At 35.6% G+C, this 20,171-nt stretch overlaps 2 protein-coding genes across 4 annotated transcripts in view; one reads left to right on the top strand and one right to left on the bottom strand.

The window, feature by feature from the left end:
• The window catches only part of LOC115452886 (adenylate cyclase type 2), a 210,285-nt gene that overhangs the window by 78,614 nt on the left and 111,500 nt on the right, over window positions 1-20,171 (top strand). For both annotated transcript variants that reach the window (XM_037438848.1, XM_037438849.1), the window contains exons 4-5: window positions 5,878-6,006; window positions 10,057-10,251. In XM_037438848.1, the coding sequence (XP_037294745.1) occupies window positions 5,878-6,006; window positions 10,057-10,251 (324 nt within the window). The remainder of the gene's footprint in view (window positions 1-5,877; window positions 6,007-10,056; window positions 10,252-20,171) is intronic.
• Window positions 18,725-20,171, bottom strand: part of LOC115453596 (E3 ubiquitin-protein ligase SINA-like 11) — a 48,425-nt gene continuing 46,978 nt past the window's right edge. For both annotated transcript variants that reach the window (XM_037438850.1, XM_037438851.1), the window contains exon 5: window positions 18,725-19,627. In XM_037438850.1, coding sequence (XP_037294747.1) covers window positions 19,051-19,627 — 577 coding nt within the window. In that variant the 3' untranslated portion in view covers window positions 18,725-19,050. The remainder of the gene's footprint in view (window positions 19,628-20,171) is intronic.

The raw sequence follows: 20,171 nt of genomic DNA, 5'->3' as shown, positions 1-20,171 counted from the left end.
AGGAAAAGTTAACAAATAACCTACACTTAAACCGTTGGTCTGTTTGGCGAACTTGATACCTATTTGTTTAGGGGGAAATTACATTTACAGTTTTATTTTGAAAATAAATTGATACTTATAGGTAGCTGCTGATGTGGTTATAATTTTAATACTTACTATATTATTGGTTAATGGATGGAGAATTATCTACGTTTATTGTTCGATTTTACGAAAGTTTCAATTAAGTATTTACGCATAATAGGTAATTTAGTAGGTAGGTAGTAACATTGATTGTTTTTTGATTAGATTGTTGATTTCGAATCAAGACTAATTCGTTGTCTTAATTTTTGTTTTCCCATAAATTGCCCCTGATATCTTAATTGACGCCAATGTTATTTAAACCGGGTTATCTTTTAAAAAATTTCAACCTTCGCCACTCTTGTTTACCTACCTTCTATGTATTTTGCATGATAGTGTTGGCGTTTGTAGGCAAAGATTTTTTATTTCCATCCAAATCGTTAACTAGCCGCTTCCTGTTTCATAATGCATTGAAAGTGGAAGGTAATTGTGTTTAGCGTAGGAAATTAAAACAATGTTTTAATAGCTTTTAAACACAATAATAACTAGTATATATGAATATAGGAAAGTCACCGACATAGTCCATCGGATTAGCAAGCCAAAGTGGCAGTGAGTAAGACACATAGCTCGTAGAAGTGATGGCCAATGGGGCAAGTAGGATCTGTAGTGTAAGCCACGAACTGGCAAGCGCGGCGTCGGACGTGCACCCACGAGGTGGACAGATGACCTCATAAAATTCGCAGGAGGTCGCTGGATGCGGGCCGCTTCCAATAGGGCGATCTGGAAATCTTTGGAGGGGGCCCATGTTCAGCACCCTGCGGCTGATTATGATGATATATGTCAAACTTCTCATCTATTTTCGAATTAATGAATGCAATTCAAATCCCGTTAACCGTGGCTTCACATATAATAAGGCAAATTAGCCGATTACGATTTACGATTCTCGTTGTGTGATTTCAGCAAAACAAATGTCCGTGACATAGCATAATTTTTGAATTTGCTCCTCATTTGCAAAGGGTTCAATTTGATTTGATATTTACTTAGGTCCATATGTAAATAGAGACTTCTTTTACTGGATTAGCGGGTATTTTAGGCCTTAATGGGGCAAAGGTTTATGGTTTTTGTTTGAGTCTAATTATGATCATTTTAAATATTTATGTATTTCCACACGTATTCACGAAATAGGTTTCTTATATGTGTGAGTTCGAATGGGTAAGTACTATCGCATCATCTATTTTAGATTAATATAAGTAAACATAAAGTGTTTTCAATTTTTAAGATAATTCGTCAACTAGTTATTAATTACAACTTCAATAAGATGACAGGTCGTCCAATCTGTGTAGTTCATCAGTAAACAACAAGTATTATCCTAGTTCCATTAAGTCAAGGCCAATTTAACAGAAAAGAAAAACTAAGGCAAACGTAATTAAACCTAAAAGTGAAGCCGGTAGGAATCGAGTTGTATGCACACTTTGCCACTGCTGCCCTATCTTATCTAAATTGTTAAAAAATCCATGTTTAGATAATACGTTGTTGCATACGGTCGTCTATTACATCGGCTTAAAAAACTTTCATAAACCAGTTCGTAAATTTCAGTCTTAGGACAGAGCAAAAATTTGCCCTCTGCACATCCGGGATAAACGCCTGACCCCGCATAATTAGTTCTCATTTGCATATTTCGGCACGGTTTCGCCTAAAGGTGATTCGTCTTTCGTAAATCTTAATTAAAACGCCAGAGAATTTTACCTCAAGATATTGAAGGAAAAATTGTAATCTGTTTTGATTTGCATCAAGATTAACCTGCGATCGGTTTTATTATGATATTTCTGATCGAATTGGGTTCAGTCGGCTCTTGAATTCGTTTTTATCTTCGTTAAGATTTTCCTTCCCTCTTTCACATAATTAATGGATCGTTGAAATTTTAAATGGAATAGAGAACTTTAAATTATAGAGTTAGTTAGTTAGTACTATTAACTAATAGAAAATAGTGAACAATTTTAAAAGAGAAAACTATGTCTATTACAAATGTATAGTTTATTCCATACTATTGCAATGGTGAGCTGACAGGAACTGTATTATATGGCCCCTTTCGCCGCTAATGTTTATCGCGCACGCACTATTCTCTTCAGCCATAAACACTCGACGTTACAATATTATGTAACGTAGAGAGTCAATATAATCTTATTCTCCAGTATATTCTTTTATTTACTCTTTTTTATGGTTCGAAATAGACTTTATTATATTTAACATATAAAAATTGTGTCTCACATATTGAGGGACGAGGTCCGCTATTTGATACGTAATTCGTCCCCCCGCCCTTTTTACTCTCACTATCTATTTTCCCGGGTTAAAACGTAGTCTATGTTCATTCCAGGATATTAAATTATATCGACATAAGATTTCATCAAAATCAGTTTAAAAGAACGGCCGTGGAAGCGTATCAAATCGACAAAGTTACTTTCGCATTTATAAGTATGAATAATTTTCATACTTTTATACTAGTACATGGTGCAAGTTACATACATACATAACATCACGCATTTTATCCCCGAAGGGGTATGCAGAGGCGCAACTAGGGCACCCACTTTTCGCCAAGTATGTTCCGTCCCATGATGTGATAGGGGGCGAGCCTATCGCCATATCGGGCACAAATTCCTGACTCCGGGCTGATACTGAGCAGAAAAACCCAAATATCACTTTGCCCGACCCGGGATTCGAACCCAGGACCTCAGAGCGCTATTGTACCGGACATGCAATACACCTACGCCACCGAGGCAGTCAAAATGGTACAAGTTGATATATTTATAAAAAAATGAAGTCATAACTCAAAATCTTTCATTAAGAACGATCTCCATCTTCATTTAATTTCCACACGCCAGCGGCTAAGCGTACTCAAGTGTTTGATTGGCAGCCAATTCCACCCCTTGACGACCTCACCCTTAATAGATTTATGATTCGCAGCTATACCTTTTGCAATATATTATCTTAGACTTCCAGGCAGCGTGAAGCCAGCGTGCAAGCTAATACACAATCATAGATGACACTCGAGCCGGATTTTCAGTGCTTTGTAGTAGCATTTATACTATTTACGTTATATGGTTTATTATAAAATAAGTTTAATAGTGTAAATATCGGCTTCTCTTTTAAAAGTGATTATTTTTAAAAGAGAAGCCGATACTTACTCTATTGATAGGAAATATGTTTGCAAAGGTAGGAATTTAGTTAGACAGCTACTTAGGCATTCCAGTTTGGAGTCTTAGATTGTATAAACAGCGTTAGTAATAAAATATTTAACATTGTTATCCTCCACTTCAGTCCCGTTTTTCGAATTAATATATTTTGCAGTGATTATACACTCCTTAATATACTGGTATAATGAGCTGATAGATGTTTGGTAGCTTCCTATCCATAGTATTAAAATCGATGCGATTACCACCTCAATGCTTGCATTTTTATCGAGTTAATACAACAAAATGTTTAATAACTATGTTGTACTAACACTAAATTCCAATTTTAATATCCAATTTTAAATTCTTTTTCCTCTATAAGAACTATGTATTAGAAACAATGTAACTACTCGAAAAAAACCTGAACGAAACAATTTTGTTTTCGAAAATTAACATTTCTTTTTTTCCCAAATAACTATGTCGACAAACACAGACTAATTCCCAATTCTAACTTCTATTTTCATACTAACTACCTATTAGAAACCATTTAACTTAAAGTAAAAATAAACGTAACTGTGTTTGAGAACAAAACATTTACATTTTTCGCAATTTTCTCTGAACTAAAAGAACCCACAGCCAAATGAATCAAAAATGACAACGTCGAAGCAAGAATAAGTTCGCTCGTATCAAAGGTTGCAATCCAGTGAACAGCAAAAGAAAAAACATCTAAAATTCAATTTGCTCAGCGCTCGGTGACGTCCCGCAGCGGCGGTTATGTACAATTATATAAAGTGTTGGTTTCGACAGTATTGGTGTTGCGTTGTAATTTGTATTACCAATTACTTCACTTGTCTTACCACCTCGATTTGTGTGGTTTTTAATTTATCTAATGTAGATGGCAAAATTATAAAAGAAACCTGATTCAATTAATATGTTTGTTTCAAAAGTCATGTAGTCTTCTATTACATCATAGGGTTAATATTTTGTTGTATTTGCTTAGTACATACCCCTTGATGTTTATAGCAATTATGGCCTTAAGCTTTCTATACCTTTTAGATCAAAACACCACCCGCTTCCGCCTAGGCTCTGGAGCGCTGAATTCAATTTCTCTTTACCTTGATATGCTTATAGGGCGTGCATAAATCACAATAAATTGCACGATAAAACGCTACGTCTCGATCGCGATTTATGAAGCTTGTTTACGTACATTTGTGGTATCTCTTGCGAGAGCCAGTGTTGGTAGATATTTGTCAACTTCAATCTATATGCAGTGCAATATGTAGTAAGTTTGGGGACACTGTATTGTTTGCGAATTGTGAGATGTAGGGTGGCTTGCAAAGCGACTTACTCAGTATATTATATTAAGAGCTAAATATATTTCAAAGTTCGTGCTATCGCTGTCATTCATTAGAAAAAAACAAAGACAGCACTATGATTAAAATTTTGCGTTAATAATATTTAGTGAGTCGTGCAAGCCAGCTTTAGGAATTTTTTTTATTCGAGCATGGCAGAGTGATCCTACTGCTCCGATGGTAAGTGGGGCTGGGTCCGATAGAATGTTGACTGACGAGATTACTCCTCGACAGTCCATACGATTATGCCGGCCTATTGGAACCGGATATGCATAGGGTAATCTCCCGTAATGCGACAAACTTACGTGGGCCATTATGGCGAGTTTTAACACCTTGTCTACGGTGGTCGCTATCTGGGCGTTTATAAAATATATCCTACCACCAACAAAGATCTTGTTTCGTAGATGACCACAGTGCAGTGTCTCACAATGATATGTTATTAAAGTTCAAATTATTGTGTTTCGACTAATAATAATTAACAGTCGTATTGCTTACCTTCAAAATTGCTTGTCTTGCCATTCAATACAATAAAATAATTGTCGCAAATTTGGGTTAATTGTTAATTTCAGCGAGTACTTGTGTGTTTTGTTTTGAATTTGGGTTGGATTAGCATTTCCCTGGCACGCAGTGCCTAGTGGGTCAACGACCTGTGTTGTTGTTGTCTAAGGGACTAAGTTGAATGATACCATTATTCAGTTATTATATTGTAACCTATTCGTTGATACATATAAACTTAAATTGTGCACAGACGCTTACAAATGTGCCGAAGATCTACTATTTTATCGTGTTTAGGTTTTGATTTAGAATATTATTGCATTTTGTTAACTCATAATAGGCTACAATACAGAATATGATGCCTTAACAGTATTGATTAAAAAACCATTAGATGTAAATAATATTTTTTTTATTGTCTCAATGTCGTAGTCGACGGTCGTATGACCGTGTGCCATATGAAGACCGCTCTGAAGTACCGGGTTCATATCCCGGTTCGGGCAAAGTGATATTGGGATTTTAACACAGTATTAGCCCGAAGTCTAGACTTTGTGTCCATTATGGTGATAGGCTCTGAAGTAAGCAAACACACTGATGGTCTGTTGAGAACTAGTTTATTTTTTTAGCATCGTGCAGTCCTAGTTGTAACTACCCGCTTCTTAATAATATTTATAACCATTACAGGCTCGTCCCCTATCAAATCACGGGAAGGTATATACGAACAGTGATTGAGGTTGCATCTGTGCCTACCCTTTTAGGAATAAAGGCGTGATGTGCAATTGTTTTTAAGATATTTCTTTTGGTTATAGATGGTGCACACAATGATGCCTATAGCGCGGTCGGTGGCGCTGGGCGTCGCTGCGGTGCTGACGGCGGCCTACATAGCGCTCGCGTTGGGCTTGCGTCCTGAAGGCGAGGAGACACAGTTTTATCAACAAGTTTGTACATATCATATCATAATAATTTCGTAGGTATGTGAAGTCTACCAACCCGCACTAGGCCAGCGTGGTGGACTAAGGCCTGATCCCTCTCAGTAGAAGGAGGCCCGTGCCCAGCAGTGGTACAGTATATAATACGGGGCTAATGATATTATAATATATTTATATTCGCTTGGATAGCGACGACTGTACACAGAGACCGAAGTAAGTGTATTGCGTCCAGGGATCACTCTGTGTTCAACCTATATTTGGTTTTAAATAGGCCGGCATAATTGTGTCGACTGGCAACGGGTAATCAGCTCTCTGCAGTCGACATTCTATCGATCCCCGTCCGCGGACCGTCATGTAGTACAGTGGGTTCACACACAGTCACTTATCTATTTGATTATCATAATTTACATAATTTATTGCTTGACTTGGAATGGATTTCCACGACTCAAATTTGCTGCTTAAAAAAAAACCGAATCAATATTCTGCCAAAATGTAATGTATGCTCAAACAAGTTATATTTACATGTATAAGGGAAGTGATAAGGGTTAATTAAGGAATGAAATGAACATCATTAATGCAATTACACATTCAAATTTGGCTGGCGTTGATTCATCGCGAACAATTTCCTGAACCGGAATAATATACGTGCGGCTCATTTATATACTATATATTTATTGCTTTGAATGACGAGACGAGCTTTCCGTTCGTCTGATTGTAAGCGATGCGACCGTCCATAAACAGTAGAAACACCACCCAACACTTTGAATTACGAAGTATTTTTCGGTATTCCACTGCGCTCGCCACCCTGAGACGTGAGATGTTAAGTCTTATTATGTCCAGTAGTTACACCGGCTACAATGTCCTTTTAACCGGAACACAACAGTGATTACACACTGCTGATTGGCGGCAGAAATAGACATTGCGGTGGTACCTATCCAGGTGGACTCTCACATATGATAGACCTACCTACTTACCAGTAATATGTTTAAGTTATTATTCCTTAATGGGTAGGTAGAGATGCAATGAATCGCTGATATGTCGAGTTTTGACTCAATCTAGCTCTTGTCCAACCAGGCCAGATGAGATTCTGAATCCCTTTGGATTGATACAGGGTGGAGACCCTAAAGAAATACGTGCTTAAGAGTTCATATTGTTTAGGCATCAGGGCTTCTATTGGATAGGAACTCTGTGTGCGCATTTTGTGTTGTTTGTTGTGTATAATGCACCTATGATTTTTTTTCCAAATGAATTGAGATTGTATATCTAATTATCGACTTGGTGCAGAATTAGTGTCTTACATAGTGTGACGGGGGGGGGGGGGTTTCGCTATTTGATTCGTAATTCGTCCCCCCTGCACATAAAACATAAGTCATAAGTTTTAATGTTGGTCTTAGTAATCGAACTAATGCCGCAGGAACTGTGCCCGTCTTAGGCTTTCAACAGGTTTTATTGTAACAAAGCATGCCTTCCGGGTGTACAACAGTTCATCCTATATAATTTATATTACGTTCTAATTTCCACATTTTACTTACGTTTCTGCCTTTGTTACAAAAGCTTGGAAGTGTACCGAGCTAAAACAGAGGCAAACTGACTAACCGCAATGTCAGTTGCAACAGTTTTGTACACAATTTTACCATAAACTACTTGTCACATTTTAATAAAATAGCAGTACTTATAAATAAATAATATATAGAGCATTATACCGGGTTTGGAAAATCTAGATTATAACTGTGTATATATTATTGCAAAAGTTATTAAATATGATATAAATCGCTTTCAAAGTAAAGGCCAAATCCAAGTCTTTACCCATGATGCATTGAGCTGGATTTATTAAATTTAAACATTATTGAGCTGGATTTATTAAATTTATTATTTATTAAATAAAACACGTTAATTTAATTATTACGCATCAGTAATTTTTAAATCCATTAAACTTACGAAGTGTTAAAGCATTAAGCTGAATTCGGGATAAATTACAATACAAAAATAAAATGCATTTCTCACAAATCACAATGCATCTGCGCCTGCTTATGTAAAAGAGCAACGATTCACAATTAGACAATTGCTTATCGTTGCCTGTCAGGCGCTTTCATTAAAAAGGTTCGCTTTGAGCTCCCACCGAGTTGAATAGCTGCCAATGAATGGAATTTACAAAACAATTGTCTTGTGTTATGATTTATAGCGAAGCGTAATCTTCATGATCTTTGGATAATCTTGGATTATGAAATAGTGAACAACAAATATTATAAATAAACTAGGTACCTAGGAGCACGCATTAAAACTCAAGGTCTGACAATATTACTGCATTAAGCTCTTGAATCTCTGACGAAGATTGCATTCCACGAGCATCGGACGCAAATGTCAGAACTTTTAAATTTAACCACGAAGGAAATATCTTTTGTTTATATCAAGTTCTAGTGGTGATTGTTAACTTGATTAAAACTAAGTAGGGCTTTATCCTGCCGTGGAATATATAAATATGTGTTTTTGATTATAATAATGACATTCGTATGACTTTTATAAATTCTCATGAAAATTTCATTGCCCTTTTCTCGAAAATAACAACTTTAAATATAATTCCATACATTTTTTAAGGTGAAAAGGACACCGTTCAGTTGCGTGAACGAAATGGATAATATAATACGTAGCTGCAAAAATATTTTATTTAAAGTATATTTTCACAGGCATTGGTCTAAAATAGACATAATCTCATAATATATATACTTTTATGATAATTAAATTTGCGATATGTAAACAAAAAACTTAAGAATATACGTTACCGACGCAGAATAAAAAAAAATACTTTTATTTTTAAATTATACGCAAGATAGCATACGTGCTCAATTATTTCAGATTCCAGAAAGGAATATTACAGAAGAATATTACATCTAGGATTCATTACAGTAACTGCATCTTAAGTGTCTAAGTGTACTAACCTCACTCTGACCTAAGTGTTTTGAGAGTAAATAGCAGGCATTCTAACTTCAACTGAACATCGTTTCCATTTGTATTAAAACACAGATGTGTGCGATGCGTTGGAATGAATAAGGGTAACCCGAATTGGAATCTACAATTATATTAAAAACTTGGCTTCGCCCGCGTCATAACGTTTTCTGGGATAAATATTTTCCCAGGATAACAAGTTGCCTATAGCATTCGGGATTAGCATTCAGGAGTAACGTAGCTTCCTATTAGTGAAAAAAATCTAAATCGGTTGAGTAGTGATTCTGTTCTAGTATTCTACTCCTTATAATATTAGTATATATCAATGTATATCTTCTTAGCTAATTCACTTATTTTGTAATATACGTGTTCTCAGATAATTGGAAAATTATCACATTATATTATTTACTTGTAAAAATTACCCAAAGTAGACGGCCTTCTCGGCATGATGTAAAGAATCGCTTCTTCATCTACGCTAATAAATATCCGAAACTGCGTCGTTAGCTAAAAAGACACGAGACGATAGTTTCGTGCTAAATAGCTATAAAAACCCGAAAATAAACGCTGCGCACACGAAACGCTTGTAAGTGTAACACGCAAGACCTTAAACTAAACTGCGATGATATTGGTTCAAATTCAATAAAACGTCTTATTTACATCATTTCTGGTTACTAAAATATCTATGGGTTTTATAAAACATATTGCAATAGCATTTCATGTGGCTTTATCGGCCTAGTGTAACATATAGTGTTGCTGTCTACTAGGAGATCTTGGATTCGATTCTCAAACCAATTATTATTGCAACATTCTTGACAAAATGTAGGTAGAAGATTAAATTATATTATAATATAGCTATAGATTTGGTCGCAGATGTCCTAATAATAATTGAAAACAAGCTTAGAGTAATGCTCCATCTCTGTAGAACAAAGTTTCCACAATTTTATTCTATTACTCTTAGCGTGTGTTGAAAATTGATATCAAGGGACTTAGTTGTTTATTTGTCAACATGTTCTAATGGTTATGTAGTAATGTGGATTCTTGACAATACCCTTGAGACCTAATCTTTCGATAACTATGAAGATGCTAACAATATTAACATCATTATTCTCTCACTAGTTAATCTGCGAGCTGATCCTCCTCCTGTCAGCGAGCGGCATCGGCGTCTACTACCGGGCGCTCACCGAGCGAGCCCACAGGAACACCTTCGCGGGCACCAGGACCTGCCTGGAGCAGAGAGTAAAGTTGGAATGCGAGAGAGAGCAACAGGAGCGCCTGCTGCTCTCAGTCATACCGGCGTACATTGCTGCTGAGGTAAGCTGTAGATTAATAGAAAAGAAACATTAATAAGGTGAATTGGAGTAAGACCGGATGAGGAGGTAATTCAGATGTTTGAAGATAACTGCCAAACTGTAACTTTAACTGATACAAGTGTAAACAGTTGTGGTGCATTACGAAATGGCACTTTAGACTGTTGTCAATATTAGGAAATGTCGAATTTAGGAGTAGTGTTAATACCTGCTTCTTGATACCAATCGTAAAATTGTTCGTTACCATAGCTATTACATTGATTGGTTTAATTTGGAAGATTTTGTTCGTTCACCAAAAGTTGATGGAGTAATTTGCATATGGATTAATACTGAGTAGAATATGGAAGTATTTACCAAATCCTTGATTTAAGGTAACGGATTGCACTATTGCCGTGATTGTTTGAAGTATTTTCCGTGACGCACGGATTTGCATGAATTATTATACTGCAGAGGAATTAAAAAACTTTAAACCGATAACAGTATTCGGATAATATATAGGTAGTTTCGATAAGGACTTAGGGGATCGCCCCTAATGGTGTATTTTATACGCTGAACGCAACTTTGCGGCGCACACAATTATTTTTTATAAAAAAGTACAGGTACACATGTTATGCTTACGTCGCGGTTATTACACGTTTAAGTCGCGTAAAATATGCCATCGACACAGATCTTGATATAACATTTCAGCATAAGTTTACACTATTATATTATGTTATCACTTGTGTCTGGTCGAAGGTGTTAATTTCTTTTTTATTAGTTTGCAATAAATTGAGGTTTCCCATGATTCTAAATAATATAATCTAAATTATAGTGTTGCTATCGACTAATTTAATATATCTCGCGTAGTTTTAATAATATTATCTTAATTACCTTTCAAAGCTAAAATACTAAGATCTTTTTCATCTTCAAATTTTTTAAACATGACGTTTCCTTCCCAACAAAAGCACCCGCTTCCTTAGATCTCCAAACCTTTTTAAATCACGAATTTCCCATCCTTTTTGGTAGTTTTGTCCGTCATTTGCAAACATAACGAGCGTTTAAAGATGATGGAGCCGATTTACGGAGGTGGTTCAGGTGGTAATATCTAAACGAAAGGGGCCGCAAATTCTATTCCTGGTCAATTGCTTGGAAGGGATTTATAGATTTTATCGCGGCGCTGTTTAAAGTTATGATTATAAGGACAAAAGTTCTTTGAGAAGGGAAAGGTATTGCTCGGGTTTTATCGAGGGTTTTGCGTGGCTACGTTTTAGAGACGATAGGTTAAAAGACAAAAGACAATATCAGTGGCGAAGCGTCCATACAACCCGATTCCTATCTTCACTTTAGGGTTTATTTCCGTTTGTCTAAGTTTTTGTTTTCTGTTAAATTGGCCGCGATATGTTAACTAAGGCAATGTTTTTTGCTTGGATATACCTTTTGAAAAATTTCACCCTTCGGTACTGATAGATATTCACACTTTCAAGTACTTCTCTATTTTTTAAAAGTCATTACGTACTTACGTACATTTACCATCATTAAAAATATGTTCACTGCTGAAGTCTCTAAAGATTTCCAGATCGACATGTTCAAAGCAGCTAGATAACTTGCCACCTTTAAGATCTAGTTTGGAAGACGTCTTAGATAGTGATGATCTCTTATAGAAATTACCTTCTCTAAAATCTCGAATCATGTCAGGAAATACATGCCACTATACAATTAACAACGAAACTAAACAAGCGAATATTCTAGTATAATGAACGAGTAAACGAAGTTTGTTGGTAACTCGCGTCGCGCCAGATTAATATAAAACTTTCCGCACGTGTACACCATCCCGGACAGTGTTGGAATATTTTTACCCAGGAATATGGATTTTTATGACATTCATAATTTTTTGTCCATTGGGAAAATCTTATCCTTTCACAATTGACAACAATTAAATTTTCCAACATACCCAAATGTTTATATTTTATGAAACTAGATCTAAAATTATGAGACCCGTACTTTTTCTTTTTCTGAAATGCAGATATTTTCATTCATGATTTTCACTTTGAATTTTGTTTTATTCTAAAACGACGTAATCTCAAAATGACGTCACATATACGGCTCAAAACGAAATGACTTTTTGTTTCTGTCTCTCTCTTTGAAAGTTACAGTTGTGACGTATCTATTGTAATATTGACATTTGATATTGACAAATGACGGTGTCTTAGTTTTTTAAAATAAATAGTAAGGTGGACCGAGGAACTATTTCATTCAACCGTATATGTGACGACATGAAGCATTTTTCGGTTTTTAATTCTTTTCTTCGAAATTAAGTATTAAAAAAATATAAAAAAATCATAATCAAACTCAGAGTAGAAAAATTAAGAAACGGTATTTTTGTTTTAGGCACGTTTACATTTTGAAATGTTGTCAATAGACGGGCTTTTGACTTTTTAGAGACTAAAAACACTATGCTGGTACCAACCAGCACTTTTTGAGGGCCCTGTGATCTGGAACTGAACACTACGTAGTCTTTCAATGCTGTTTATTATTGGTGCCTCAACTAGTCAATTGCATTTGCGAAATAGAGTAAACATTGTATACGAATCAATGAAAACAGGGGCCTTATTCTCTATGCCATACGTTATTTTGTCAGTGCGTGACAAGCACGTAACACAACGCATCATGTTTAGGACTATAGAAATTTGGCTTACAGAATACCATCCCACGCACATTTCTCGAAGATAACATGACACGACCGCGTTACGCGTTTACACTATCATACAGAATAAGGGCCCTGGGCCCTTATTCTCTATCTCGCACGTTATTATAACAGTGCGTAACAAGCACGTAACACAACGCATCATGTTTAGGACTATAGAAATTTGGCTTACAGAATACCATTCCACGCACATTTCTCGAAGATAACATGACACGGCCGCGTTACGCGTTCACACTACCATACAGAATAAGGGCCCTGGTCGATAAACGTTAATATTCAAAGAATAATAGGTTCCTTTAATAAGGGGTTTAAAAATTACTTTATTTTGGTAAAATTACGCATGTAGTTTAAGACTACTCAACTGTATCTAAACGAGTATTGAATCATCCACTATGGTTAGTTAGAATTTATAAATATCCAAAGAAACTACAAGGTTTATAAATTACATTTAAAGTTTTTGTTTACATCATTCATTAAAAGACTCATTAAATGTAATAGTCACCCGACTACAACGATAACATGTTACTAATTACTAACTGGAATTATTTTAAATTAGTAGAATAAATTTCCAAATATGAAGCTACGAGTGCTGAATGCCTGTTCTGAAAACATATAAAGATTACTACGGAACTCTAAAAAACATTGAAATATCTTCAACGAAACTAAAAACATTTAAGTACCTACATTATTCTAGTCGTATATTGCTTGTTTTATGATGTAAGAATGTAAGACTTAAAAAATATAACACATTTGTTGGTACGTCTCAGCGAAGTTCTATTTACGTGAGCGGTTTATAAAGTTCATACGACTTCTTTGTAGTTTGTATTATTTTAGTGTATTCATGTGTAATTGGATTATCTATCTATACTTCTATATCTATACTATTATATAAAGCTGAAGAGTTTGTTTGTTTGTTTGTTTGAACGCGCTAATCTCAGGAACTACCAGTCCAAACTGAAAAATTATTTTTGCGTTGGATAGCCCTTTGTTCGTGGAGTGCTATAGGCTATATATCATCACGCTATACCCAATAGGAGCAGAGCAGTAATGGCTAATCTCAGGAACTACCGGTCCAAACTGAAAAATTCTTTTTGCGTTGGATAGCCCTTTATTCGTGGAGTGCTATAGGCTATATATCATCACGCTATACCCAAATGGAGCGGAGCAGTAATGGCTAATCTCAGGAACTACCGGTCCAAACTGAAAAATTCTTCTTGCGTTGGATAGCCCTTTATTCGTGGAGTGCTATAGGCTATATATCATCACGCTATACCCAAATGGAGCGGAGCAGTAATGGCTAATCTCAGGAACTACCGGTCCAAACTGAAAAATTATTTTTGCGTTGGATAGCCCTTTCTTCGTGGAGTGTTATAGGCTATATATCATCACGCTATACCCAATAGGAGCGGAGCAGTAATGGCTAATCTCAGGAACTACCGATTCGAACTGAATTTTTTTTTGTATTGAATAGCCCTTTGTTTGTGGAGTGCTCTAAGTTATATATCATCACGCTATGACCAATAGGAGCGGAGCAGTAATGGCTAATCTCAGGAACTACCAGTTTGAACTGAAAAAATCGTTTTGTGTTGGATAGCCCTTTGTTTGTGGAGTGCTCTAAGTTATATATCATCACGCTATGACCAATAGGAGCGGAGCAGTAATGGCTAATCTCAGGAACTACCAGTTTGAACTGAAAAAATCGTTTTGTGTTGGATAGCCCTTTATTTGTCGAGTGCTATAGGCTATATATCATCACGCTATATACCAATAGGAGCGGAGCAGTAATGAAACATGTTGCAAAAACGGGGACAATTTATTAGTTTTGAGAGCTTCCGTTGCGTGCGCTGCCTAAACGGTTAAAGTTAATGCAACAATGATGTATGACGGGATGTTTCCTCATAAAAAGTTCTAAAAAATATATTATAAATCTAAGTCCCCCGCTGCATCTGTCTGCCTGAACGTGTTAAACTCAAAAACTACCCAACGTATTAAGATGAAATTTGGTATGGAGACAGTTTGAGACCCTGGGAAGAACATAGGCTCCCGGGAAACTTCTACTTTTATAACGGAAAACTTAAGCCGGACAAACTTTATAACGCGGGCGGAGCCGCGGGCAAAAGCTAGTAAGTAAATAAATTCGAATTATTCGTTCAGAGTTTCGCATACACTATTTTTATTGCCGAAGTGGTGTGTAGAAACACTACTAACGTATACAGACTTCGAGTTTATACCCTTCCCATGTTACAATAGATGGCATACCTATCGCAATAATATCAAGTATTAATTCCACGCAGAAAGCGTTGTCCTTTATTATTTACTGCGTTGGTACTTTTAACGAAATAGATTTGCGGGTGACGCTTCGAAGATTTTAGATATTGTATGCTTCTGGGGGGTGTTAATCATTTTCCAGGAGACCAAAGACGTTTCCAAAATCATCTGTAACAAACCGACGCTTAAAAGGCAATAATATCTAAGCGACAATCAGTAAATTTTTGAGTATATTTGAGTGATTTAATGTTTCGATTTTAATATAAATTCATAACAATTCAACTTTTTATTTTATAAAGATATAGACTAATGATATTAAAATTGTCCTAGACCTACAAAACCTAGATCAAATTACGCAGAAACATAGTCGATTCTAAATATTTATAGCATGCATTTTCGGTATAATTGTCGCTTAAATATGATTGCTTTTCAGGCATCGAAATACTGTCTACCTGTCTGAAATAAGGACACGTATGACTAACATTTTGTAGAAATCGAACATGTGACAATACTTGAATGACGTCATACTTTCCAATCGCTATGTACGTATAAATTTCTTATACGATAACACGACTGTCACGATTCTGTATCGATAGTGTGCCAATGTGAAATGAAAAACCTGTAATTTTACAGTTATGTCGCTGTTTTTTACGGTCAGTCTGTCTTATTGTGCTACTTAATGTAGTAGCCTTAATTACTACTAGATCTCTGAATGGCCTTTTACTAGATGGCCGAAAAAGAGTAATGATTTTTTAGTAGCTCTTGCAACGGGAGGCCTTTATCGTTACTCTGTTTACCATCTCCTAGTACCACCACTGCTGTTGTCTTTGATCACCATAAAATATTTTAATATATTCGGTGATAATTAATCATCCAGAACCTTCTTCGTTTAACGAATTCACTTGACGTCAAAGATGTGTAAATAATATAGTTAGTCATTAAAAATCTTTTTTATAGAATTCAATGACGTGATGTCTATTTGGTATGCCTCAGTAATAATTCTACGAAGAACTTTGAATTACAAAGTATTGCGTGGCACCTCACTGATCTCGTCATTGAGACATTCCTAAAATTGAACAGTAATTGGTGATAGAAAAGTGAGTGCTCTTGCTGCATCTCCGCATACCCCTTTGCATGGCGAAAGCGTGGGTACAGTCATGATATTATGTGATGTGTTATTAGTGTAATTTTTGAAGGATTATAATACAGAACATTAAATGTATGAGAAAGACCTGCGCGGTAAATTTCTGAATAGGTAGATGTAGTACTTCCCATGTAGTAAGCGGCTTGCTCGTCTTGTCATTTATTTTATTAATAGAATATCCTATATGTACGGTTAAGTTATCACTATACCGTACATATATCTCATACATAACACCATACATGATATCTCATGCTGACCGTAAGTGGAGCAGGTAGAGTATCAATCGACAACAGATGCCTATTAACTACTCCTCACTACTCGACACTATAATGCCGGCCTGTTTAACTGTCAGTACTTTAGTTGCTTTTCGGGGCTACAAAACTTAATTAAATGTTTCATTCATAAGGTTAAGTGTATTATTAGTAGCACTTTCTTTTATTATTTCGGACAGGGAAACTTAATTACCGTGTAAATTTACCATGAAGAAATATAACGCGACCATTTTACAACATGAATAAGTAATCGGATGTTTTTGTCCATCCAGCTATTGGGTACGAGTAATATTTATATTTGCAAGCATCAATTAGAAATTATGAAATTTATTTACTGTTTTGGTTATGTCTTTTGTAAACGAAACAATAACTTTGGATATTGAAATGCGAATTTGCACTGCGTCGAACTGTACTCTTTATCATAAGATATTGAATGTGTTACACTGCCCGTCTTGCTTTTCATACCAGTCAACATCCTGTATCGGTGGAGATAGACTACAGTACTAAACCGTCAGTTGCACATGAGACTACTATTTAGTTTATTTTTAAATACTACATCCTTATTTTCCGACATTTCAATTCAAACCAAGGTCGACCTCACATGCTACTTTCTCAGTGTCAATAAAGCTGAAAGATCTCGCGTGACAATGGAGCCGAGCGTTTTCGTGAGCGGAATCCTAACAAGGCGGCCGTTATTCGTCCTAGTTAACCGACCTGTTACGATTTTAACATCCAGCCCTAGTTCATGTAAGTTTGTTACTGTATCGTGTTAACAGTGGATTTTAGCTGCGTGTTCCAGTGTGTGATAGGGTTTGGACCTTTTCAAAATGCTCTAACAGCTTTGTTCATATACATATATAAATTATTCGATAAGTTTTAATCTTTATATAACACGCATTTAACCCCGAAGTGGTATGAAGAGGCCACCAGGGCACCTACTTTTCGCCAAGAGTGTTCTGTCCCATGATGTGATAGGGAGCGCGTCTATCACCATATCGGGCACAAATTCCAAACTCCCGGCTGATACTAAGCAGAAAACTCAAATATGACTTTGTCTGAGCTTATTTTTAATAGCTTGTAGCTCATAAATATTTTATTTCCATTTGAGACTCGATATAGTTTGGACATATGACGACATAGACACTTTGTACTTTTAAGATTGATGTATATCGGAAAGATTTAGATAGTGTTTTATGGAAGGTCCTAAGGGAGGCTTTGGCCTTACAGTAAGACGATAATCGCTAATGAGAGAATAAATGAATAAAATACTTTGTTTTATGCCAGGATTTTGTGCTAAAGATGTGGCAGTTTATTTAACCAAATCACACAGAAAATGAGGTGAGTGATAAAAAGATATATTGGATTATGTGAATGCAAAATAATGTTTCTCGTTTTCCAACTCTTAAGAAATTAAACAAAGAAATTATGGATATAAACTCATTAAAATTTTATGTTGGAGAAATCTGCGCTCCTCGGAATTGTTTCAAAGAGGTATTACTGACGAACTTTAGTGCCGTAAGTTGTGTTGTTTATGAACTTTTTTCGTATTAAAAGGTCGAGGAATTAAATGTTAAGACCAATTTAGTGAGATCAAGCCGGTGTAGCTAGTAAAAATTAGTTCCGGGCCAGGATATTATTGATTTAAAAGGTGAAAATTATATTTATTCGTATCAGTACAAGACTATTTAAATATAATGTCAACAAATCTTGTGCAGATATAAAAAAGCAGGATACGATAAGTAAAAATTATAAATGGTAATTAAATTTTTCATGTAAAGAATAAGTAAAATTTTTAATATATTATAATTTTATCTATAATATAGACTACGATTTTTTTTTATTTTATCGTTACTAACTACCAGCAAGTATAATTTAAAATCGGATGAAATTTTCCGCGATGTTAAAATAACTATTTGATATTTACTATACTTTAAACATCCGGAGCTAACGTAATGTTTCTAAGTAATGCTTCAAAATTATACTTTTAGGAAATTTAAAGAGCGCTATTGTTAAATAGGTTACCCATTGGATGAATTACTCAATTTCGCAGAATTCATTTAAACGTTTAAACGCTTCTTTGAAACGAGAGGTAAATGAAAACTCAGAAGAATTTCAACAGCCCTCGTAATTTTATTATCTCCTCCCATTCTCCAATGAAAATGCAAATACTTAAGAAAATACTACAAGTTTATTGTCTTCATTAACATCTTAAACACTATGATAAGTACGTTTATGCTATATCAGTCGATCTCACCCACACTTGAAGGGAAACCTTCATCAAGATTCATATCACGATCTCTATATTGATCACAGAAGATCACTGCACGCCGTGTATACGATATTCAATCAATACACGAGCGTTAACATCGTTGTATGACAGTTCATTAACATTTAAACCTAAATGCATGGCTACAGGAATGATATTGGCCTCCACGGCTACGACTCCTGGTAATCCTTTCTCAACATTTCCGATTCTGATTTGCCTATGTTTACGTGAATTGTTATTGCTTCATCATTGTCAGCTTTCATGATGACGTCGTTCCATTGTATTTCTGCCTTTTTGCCGTAAGCCTCGTTCTCTATGAGTATCGCAGATTTTGTACAAAGAGCCTTGCTTTGGAATTCTATCAAGGCGCAATATTCGCTTTTCTTGCTTTCTGATTTCGCGTCCGCTATGTATCCTAACTTTCTTCTCATCACTTCCACTCTCACGTGGTAGTTGTAGATGCAGACTTTGATTATGAAAGCGCTCTTCTGATGAAGGAGGATAATCTTGTACTTCGTTCTGCAGCAGGCAGTCTTCTTTAGTTTTGTCTGGAAGTTCTCTATTAATATCTTTATTTTCTGTGAGTAGACGGCGATTATATTGTGATTAGCTTGTAAGTGTGATGATAATTCTTCGAAAGGTACGGAGCAGCAGTTTGCGGTGATAGGGCAAATCATTGTGTCGAATTTGCAGTCTTCTTCGTGTTTTACTCTTGTGACCGCTGTCAGCAGTTCTGTGCAACCGCGTCTGTGGACAAAAAATATTTTTATTAAATATCGAATAAATAAAAAATCTTACACCCTAAAAACATTCTAAGGTAAAACACCTTTCCATTATAATTTGAAGATATATTACGATTTTGTCATTTGTTCTATCCAGTCACAGATATATTAAATGTGACATCGGATAGACAGAAGCTGTCCATTATAATGACGGTGAAAATAATACTAACAATAAGAAGGATAGCAGTCAGAACAAACTAGTAAAGATTTTTTTGGAATTTTATAGCTGATTTTAGATGGAGTGGTGATTTATATATTAAATAAAATATTAGGTCTTTTAGCAAAGTCAAATAAAGCCAAGCAATGTTTATTTTGAATATTATCACGTAGAGCCAAATCATCACGCACAATAACATCTTAGCAAGACCAATTTTAAAACGTGACATCCGGAACTCGATTAATATTAAAAATTTGACCAAACATTTGAATGCCAGAAACAATTTTAGTTTCCATCCTTCACGTTACATTATGTATGCTGTTCTTTGATTCGTTTCACGTGTTGAGGCACG

The sequence above is a fragment of the Manduca sexta genome, chromosome 15 (genome assembly GCF_014839805.1).
Source record: "Manduca sexta isolate Smith_Timp_Sample1 chromosome 15, JHU_Msex_v1.0, whole genome shotgun sequence".
Lineage (NCBI taxonomy): Eukaryota > Metazoa > Arthropoda > Insecta > Lepidoptera > Sphingidae > Manduca > Manduca sexta.
The sequence above is the reverse complement of the archived record's forward strand: the minus strand, read 5'-3'. Positions and strand labels throughout refer to the sequence as shown.